This window comes from Oenanthe melanoleuca, chromosome 8, assembly GCF_029582105.1.
Source record: "Oenanthe melanoleuca isolate GR-GAL-2019-014 chromosome 8, OMel1.0, whole genome shotgun sequence".
Taxonomy (NCBI): Eukaryota; Metazoa; Chordata; class Aves; order Passeriformes; family Muscicapidae; genus Oenanthe; species Oenanthe melanoleuca.
In genome coordinates this window covers 25,495,057-25,503,716 of record NC_079342.1, presented here as the reverse complement: position 1 = coordinate 25,503,716, position 8,660 = coordinate 25,495,057, and the positions used below count along the sequence as shown (strand labels likewise).

Below are 8,660 nucleotides of genomic sequence, written 5' to 3'. Positions count from 1 at the left end.
AGGGACCGGCCACTGGGCCAGCAGGGCTGTGACCCCCGGGTCAGCAGGGACCGGCCACTGGGCCAGCAGGGCTGTGACCCCCGGGTCAGCAGGGACCGGCCACTGGGCCAGCAGGGCTGCGACCCCCGGGTCAGCAGGGACCGGCCACTGGGCTAGCAGGGCTGTGACCCCCGGGCCGGCAGGGACCGGCCACTGGGCTAGCAGGGCTGCGATCCCCGGGTCAGCAGGGACCGGCCACTGGGCCAGCAGGGCTGTGAGCTCCGCACAGCCGGCAGGAAGCCCCTGGGGCTGCCACAGAACCCTCCCAGCTCCGTCATGGAACACACGGATCAAAGGGAAGCAGCTTCTCCTCCCCTGTGCCCGAGCAGCCAGATAGGGGCTGAGCTCACACTCGGCTGCTCAGGAGGAGCAGAGACCCCAGCAAAGCAAACTCTGCTCACTCCTCCCCTCTTCCAGGCACGAAACGGGGCTCTGTGTTTTGAGCATCAAGGAATTGCTGGTAAGGTGTTCCCTGGAGCCCCACGCTGACCTGCGGGAAAGGAGGACTCCTCGTCTTCCCCCTACGACCAGCACGGCCACAAAACTTTCCCATTTTATGTCCCCCATGAAATTCTGCCCATGGCAAGGAGGCTGACTGCCAACAGGCAGAGATGTGCCAGCAGGGACAGAGCCCTGCTATAACTGACGTAAATAGTCAAGGTCACGTCATTCTGCCTCCAAAAGGCTCCATCCATGGGGTCTTCACCCTCCTGTGGCCCTGGAAGCAAGGAAAGCATCCCTGAAAGTCACAGGAAGTAGACACAGGACACTCCACACCACAGAGGAGATTTTCCAGAAGCATTTATTCCACTGCTGACACCGGGGCTGCAGGAGGCAGCTGCTCCCAGAGCTGCCCCGTGCTGCAGAATCATCACCCCTCAATCACAACAATCCACAGACGGGCGGGGTCTGAACGGTGAGACCTTCCAGCACCCACATTACACAGACCTACATCACTGGGACACTCACCTGGTAGGGACACCACTTAAAAGGACTTAAAATAATGGTAATAATTATCATAAAGCAACCTACAAAGTAACACTTAGAGGCATCATGCAGAAACCGTATTACTTTAGACTATGTGGCAGCTCAGATTTGCTGGGCTCATCGGTGGACAAGTGCTGACTGCATTCTGCCAGTCCAACAAGGTGCCAGGTTGGGGAGCATTCCCAGACAGGACAACAGCTGTGCTTCCCACCCAGTGGCAGGAAACACTTCCAAGTCACAGTTTATACATCCAGAACAAGGTTATGTGCTTGTAAAAGGTGCTGGGAAGTGCTGACACGTCCTTCTGTGACACCACCTGCATCCTCTACCAAGTGGCAGACACCTGAGTGCAGCAGAGTGCCTGAGCTGTGGGGTTTCTTTTTTCACTCTCTCCTTTTTTTTTTAATTATTTTTTTTAAATAAAACCAAAATCTGACTGCTAAAATGTTATTCTTAGCACAGGTGGACCAAAAAAAATTATTTAAAAAAATCACATTACACTGGTGATATATAGATTGGCCCATAAGAAAGAAGAAGCTCTATACTACTGCCCCATAATGAATTTTTCTTCACCTACAGTTTCAACTTCCCAAGTGAGGTAGGGAGAAGGTGACCACGGGTAAAAAAGGTGGTGTTTCTAAAGGATTTCACTGTTTCAAAGTTATCCTATCCTTCATGTAAAGTTAAAGTGTTCTTTGAAGAAACACTGCCTTTTCTTCACAACAACATTCAGTTTGGTTTTTTGGTTGTTTTGGATGAGGGAAAGAGGGAGAAAGAAAACAAGGATCCCAGAGATGAAATGCTGGCAGTTTTGACACATTTTGGAAGGAAAGCACAGTTATAAAAAGGAAAGAAATAATGTAGTAAATCTGCAGCTAGAAGGGAAAAATAGAGAGTGCTGACATAGTTTGCATGGAACTGTGCCTGCTCCAACAGCATTGAATTACACACCCTGTTCATGTGGAAACACACTGTCACACACAGCTGTCAGGAGAGGGAAACTAGACACTTAGAAACCTGGAGTTTAATTTTGAAGGAACCATTTAACACAAAAGCCTCCCACTGCCCCTCCTAGTACTGGACAGAATGTATTTTAAGGCATAGTTTAACATCCATTTCTTCCTAAAGCAATTGAAAGTGCAACAAGCCAGGATGTCGGACAGAGAATACTCAATAGGTATTCTGACAGAAGTGAAAGCTGGTTTATGTACAGTGAAATATCTGCCTTGAAATGGGGGAGTCTTGGAAAAGAAAGAAAGGAAAACAACTGCAGACCCAGATTCTAAAAAAGCAAACATTACCAACACAAGGAATGTTCATTAGAGTCCAGTTCCCACTAGAGCTACTCAACAGGAGGATGCACAATATGATTATGTTAAACAGCGCTGATTGACTGTTCCCAGAGTGCCCCGGGAGGGGGAAGAACCTTGGGAGGCCAAACTCTGCAGCATCCCAGTGCAAACTGCCTCAGAGGAAAAGCCTGCAGTCAACAAGCCTTTACACCTACAGTTAGGCTCCACTAAGAGATGCAGCAGCCAAGTGTCACCCAACAACTCCAGGACACTCCTGCGAAGCTGATGGTGCTGTGTGGATTCTAATGCACATCCCCCATGAGCAGTGTCCTGCACACATCCACCTGCCAGGCTGCTGGCTTTCCCTCTTCCAGGGCTGGGCCAGCTCACAGCCACCAGAACCTGACATAGACAATGAGCATGATGAAGAACACGGCCACGGCCGCCAGCTTGGCGTACGTGGAGCGCATGTTCAGGTACTTGGCGTCCTGGCGGTACTTCTTGGACAAGCTGGACAAGTTGTTGGCCTTGGAATCAAGAGCTGTTCAAGGGAAAGGGGAGAGGAGTTAGGATTCACTGAATGCTCTTCCTCAAATGTTCTATTAAGTGTAGGAGTTTGTCTGGAGCAGCTGGAAGCACAGCAGTTTCACGTGCCAGCCTGGCCTGTGCATCCCTGTGGTGCTCCAGGGCTCATCCTGCTGGGATGAGAGCCAGCAGAGCTGCTGATGTGCTGCTCTCTCCCCATAGAAGCACCAGCCAGGTGCTTCAGAACACAGCTGATCCAGCTGAAACACCCAGTGGGTTTGTTGGAACCCTGGTCACTGAGGATTTTAGACTTCCTGTGCTGACAGAACACTGCATTTGACCTGCGGCTGTGGGAAATGATGCCTTAGGTTTTAGCTTTTATATTTTTCAGATTCTCTGCTGCTTAGTGTGTAACTCTGAAACTTCCTATTAGGTGTTAGTAAGTTGTCTTAACAGAGGAGTTGGACAAAACAATTCCTTTCTAACCAGAGAATCAAGGACAATTGGTACCCAGAAAGCAGACACAACAGTGAGGGAAAGGGGGCAAGCTGAGACTTCATAGCCTGGGCCTGTGGTTGAATAATTAACCCCAATATATAAATAAACCAAAACTTATAAAACTATAAAAACTCATTATCAAAATCAATCTTAGATTTAAGTGTAACCCCAGCCAGGTTCTTGCACTGCCCAAAGTGTATCTTTTCAATAAATACCTATTTTATTCCTTTTACTCTGTCTAGTCTCTGCTCCAAATCAGCCTTTCCAGGCAACAAGGTGGCTTCCAAAATTGAATAGAACTGGGTGGCTTCCAAAATTGATAGAACTGAGATTATGGGTGTGTAGTTTGAATAGAAGCGTGTAATATCACATGGTGGAAAACTCAGAGTTTAAGGTTTTATAATATAGTAATATATATATAAAGCAAGATGAAGGTTTTAGGGCAGAGGCTAGTCCTTCTTCACCTTGTTCTTCATGGGTTTGGGTGGTACTGTATGACTGGGTAAAAAAGTCCACGTTGTGGGCCATGTGTGATTGGTTACTGGGTTAAAAGTAAAAATAAGTTAGGTGGCATTTCTTAATTGGACAGTTTATCCTTAAAAGGCCTTGTAGAGAGAGACACAAATAGGGCTCCATTTTTCAGTTTGTTAGCTTGAAGTGTTGTAGAACTCACTTTTGTGAGACTGCAATATAGATAAGTACTAATAAACATCGGAGTCCCAACAAGAAATTCTGTCTCGCTCATTTAATCCTGACCCTGGCAAAAAAGACAAGAAGTGACAGGGTGCACTGCTTTCCTCAGGAGGGTCAAGCCTTTCCCTCCAGGACACTCTGCCCACCCAGCTGCCAGAGGAGACAGACCTGTGTGCCAAACACTGGCCACCCCAATACCTGAGAGGGCCTCTCCTCGCTGTAACACCTCCTCGATGTTGGCCACCATAATCCTCTGCACGTCTTGCAGCTCGGTGTTGATGGAGCCCAGGTTCCTCCTCGCCCGGCTGTCGATGTAGAGCTTCTTGGTTTTCTGGATGTAGGTGTCTGCAAGGACACAGGGATGTCAGGGGCAGTCCCACCTAGCACAGAGCTGCCTGGCTGCAGGAGGAGTGGGAGCACTGCCACAAGACTACATGCAAAATTCACTGGAGTGAGGCCAAGAGACTAAAAGCAGGAAATCTGAATCTAAGGATGTGTCATTTCCCTATCACTCCCTTACTCTCCTGCTCAGAACACCCGTGTCTCTAGTGCCAAGATGAATTTGAGCTGTCAATCCCATAGGACAAACTGCAGAGAATCCTGTGGCTGCTGCTCCCTCCCAGCAAGACGTTTCCTGACTAGCCACAGAGAGGGACCTCACCAAATTCAATGAAGGAATAGGGCCTGGAGACTGTGGGAACCTTCTTGCCATGCTGCTCATCAAACTCTGAGTACAAGTCCTCCAGGTATGCAAAGGCCAGTTTCTTGGGGAATCCAGCTTCACACAGGACCAGGTAACAAACTCCTTTCTCGATGATGTAGCTGAAAGAATGGCAGACAGAGCATACATCAATCAATTTTGAACCTGTCCAACACATCCCTGCATGCCTTTATTCCTATGGGCAATGAGAACTGGGTACAAGAACTTCTGGTTTTCTATGTCTGGATCAAGTGCAAACCTTTCTGCAAAGCAATGGGTTATCTTCTTTTTAGCCAAAATAAATTTTCTTGTAGCCTCAGACCCCAAACCCATGCCAACAGTCTTGGGCTTTGACTTTAGTTGAACAAAAGCTGGCCTGTGAATATCATGAGCTTAACAAAATACCTGCAACAAAAGAGTTGTAATTTTGGAGTATAAAAGAGAGAACACCCTGCAGCCAGGAGTAGGGGAGCACAAGAAAGTTTGCCACCAGAGTAGAGGGGAAGATGGCCAACACTTCTCTAACTGGAAGCAGTTTCCTCCTTGCTTAGCTGATATAAAAATAAAGGCTACACCAAAACCAAGGGGGTGGAGACAGTAAACAGCCCTGTAAACACTTCTGAATGCTTATCTATATTCTAAAGGATGAAGTGTGAATGCTACTTTTAGGCTACCTTCCTTTGACTTTCTGCATAATGCCATTAAGCATTAGTCTGGTTAGCATAAAGATTAGCAGTGTATTAAATAAATTATCCAGTCCTGAGGGCACCATACTAAAATAAGCAGCTTAAAATTTTGTTAACACATCAGGCTTACAAAACAACTTCCCCCCACTCCCCACTGTTTTTCCAGATATCCCAGCAGGGCTATGTCCTTTAAATTAGCCATCCTCACCTTGTTCCTGGGCTCAGGAGTATCCATTTCTCCTGCCTCTATATGGCCTGTGTGTGAACCCTGGCAGCTTAAATCAACAACTGATTTACCCCAACCAGAAGCAAGAAACTCCAGCTGCCATAATCCATTCCACAGCATGCCCCCACGTGCCCTTTCCTTTTTATGTTCCTTTTAATGTCCCTCTTGCACTGCATCAGAGCCCAGACTAATCCTACACTCCATCATCAAGCCTCTGCTCTTCCCTTACCCCTGCTTGCCACATTGGGATTTCTACAGATCATCACCCAAGGCTCGAGCAGATCTTTTGAAATGAGGAGAGCCAGTGTCAGAAGGGAATTCTGACAGCACTGCTGGAGCAGCACTCTGCAGGTGAGAGCTCTCTGGGGAACATGTCCCATCAGCACAGGTCTGTTTATCTCTGCCTGGGCCAGCTGGTCCTGCCTGGAGCTCTTCAGCTGCATTTCTCACTTGCTTTTCCCTGGTGTGATATTCAGTGTGCTGGATTTAAAGTTGGGTCTGTCAGCACCACAGAGAGAGAGAGATCACCTTGCTCTGCCATAGATTCAGACAGTTTTGTCAACCTCAGAGCAGAGTTCCTGCACAGCTGGGCCTCTCAGTTTTGTGTGCACCTCCAAGCTTCAGCACAGCACCTGCCTGCATGTCCTCACACAAGGGGCAGATGTGGCCATTTACCACTGTTAACTCAGCCAGCAGGTTCCTTGTAATCATGTTGGACATTTTGAGAGAGAAAAGCTTTATCCTGGTAACAGTGGCAAAGGCCAAGGGTTGCTTTTAAATGACAGGTAAGAGTCACTTCAGCCATTCATCAGCCAAAGGTCACCTGCTCACTGACAGCACAGCAGGCACTGTCAGTGTTCCTGCACCTGCACAGGCCCAGGGTTGCTGCTGGAAGGGTGACACAGCTTTTGCTGTTAAACCTGGGCACAGCATTTCCCAGAAATCCCCTGAGCACACAATTTAAACATCGAGTTCCAGTAAGGCTTGGCTGTACTTTGAAGCTGAAGATGTTCACCACCACCTCTGCAAGTTCAGCAATACCCTGGGCCATGCTGCTAACCCTCCCCACAAAATGCTGTGTCCTGCTTTGTGCTGCCCTCAGCAGTCAGAGCTCTGATCTGGCAGGAAAAGATTGGTGTGCTGCAGATTGGTCATTGGTCAGCGTTATTTTAGACCAAATCTCAAATTCCCCTGTCACCTCCCCTTCCTGTAGAGTTTCTGACCTGGAAATGCTCTTCTCACACAGGTCCTGCTGTAATGTCCCACCTCAAAGGAGGCAGAAGCTCTGCAGCAGCAGCTGTCAGTGGCCAGCAAAACCTATCCAGCGACTAACTCAACCCAGAAGGAGGAACACTCCTGTCTGTCTGTAACCTGGCTGCTCCCTTGAGGCAGCTGGCAAAACAGGCCTGCCCCAGCCCTCCCTCCTCCTCGTGGTCTCATTACAGCCACCACTAAGAGGCTTTGATTTCCTGGGCAGGTGTTGCCACCTTCCCAGACAGCGCTCGGCTTGCATCACGGAAGGAACTCAAGAAGGGATTTACTGGGATCTACACAGGCTCTTTCCCAAGGCTTCACTGCCAGGCAGAGCTACACCCATGCTGTGCCAAGGAGACACTCAGAAAGGAGGGGGTTTTTAAATTCTGTGAAGATTCAATTTGTAGAAATAACAATAAAAGCAGCACTCAGCACTTAACTCTGGCAACAACACCCAAATCCAACAGGAGATAAGGATGGCCAGGCCAATCCTTTGACAACTGTAACTCCCTATCAAAGGCAACCAGAAGCCCAGAGAAAAGATTTTTTTAAAAATCTTGTCACAATTAGCATATGTATAACAACCACAAGAAAAGCATCCCCAAACAGTTTAAGAAATCAATTAAACACGCCCAACAAATCTAGCAACAATAAATTTACTGGATGAGAGAAAGAAGTCTGTCAGATATTAAGACAACAATACCAGAAATATCCAGAGATGCTCGGTGTCCCTGAAATGCATGAAAAGCTGAGCTCTCACAGGGCACAGAGAGGAGAACCCTGTGCAGCAGCTCACAGTGGCACTGCCACACTGGCTTTACAAGGACACATCTCTTTAAAGACAAGGCACGGGAGGCCCACAAGAAGCACTGAGGGCATAATAGAGAGTGCAAACGAACAAAAAACCAGAAAGGGAACTCAACCTGTATTATCTGCAGCAAAGGCAGGACTATGAACCTGGATGAAAAGCGAGTGCCAGACACCTGTGCCAAGCAGTGACAGCTCACACACCGTCCCTTTGCAGCAGGGCTGACAGGGGGTTCTCCAAGGTTTCTAACGAGGCCTCAGGAGAGCCTCGCCCATTTCCCCGGCAGAGCAGCCGGTATCCCCGCATTCCCCCGGTACTCACTGGAAAGCCATGGATTTTGCCTCCAGGGTGCATCTCGTCGGGGACTGCTCGTTCAGCTTGCGGAAGAGCTGCTTCGCCTGGGTCTGGTACTGCTGCAGGTCGCGGCCTGACTGAAGGAGGGAGGGAGGAGAACGGGCTGCTGGGGCGGTACCGGAGGCACACCGGGGCCCGACAGCACCGGCTGCCTCTCCTCCTCCTCCCACCGCACCACCACCGTGAGGCAAACGCTTGTGCCAGAGCCGCCCCGCTGTGAGAAGTGACTGCGCGGCTCCCGGCGGCTCGCCCCCCGCCCGCTCCTCCCCTCGCCGCCCGCCCCACCTGCTCGTCCTCCTGCATGGAGGCGGCGAGCAGGAGCCCGTCCGCCACGCGGGCGATCATCGTCAGCAGCACCATGGTCGCGCCCGCCGCCCTGCCTGCCTGCCACGGAGCCGCCCGGAAACTGCCCCCGCCGCTTCCGGTGCGCGGCGGCCGCGCTTCCGCCCGGGCCGGGGATGAGCGAGGCCACGCCCCTTTCCCGTAACCACGCCCCCTCAACGGTACCGCCCACGTTCAAACCGCGCCCCTCACGGTAAGCCACGCCCATCGCCCCTCCCCATTGGCCGCGCCCCCGCGGGCGGGGCGGGGCGGGGCG

At 50.1% G+C, this 8,660-nt stretch overlaps 1 protein-coding gene across 1 annotated transcript; it reads right to left on the bottom strand.

Moving 5' to 3' along the window:
• Positions 1-823: 823 nt before the first annotated feature.
• On the bottom strand, positions 824-8,558 carry SEC22B (SEC22 homolog B, vesicle trafficking protein). Its single transcript, XM_056497636.1, has 5 exons — positions 8,348-8,558; positions 8,030-8,139; positions 4,696-4,856; positions 4,233-4,379; positions 824-2,859 (listed from the first exon to the last, which is right to left on the bottom strand). The coding sequence occupies exons 1-5, from the start codon at positions 8,420-8,422 to the stop codon at positions 2,705-2,707; spliced, it is 648 nt and encodes a 215-aa protein (XP_056353611.1). The 5' UTR covers positions 8,423-8,558; the 3' UTR covers positions 824-2,704.
• Positions 8,559-8,660: the final 102 nt, after the last annotated feature.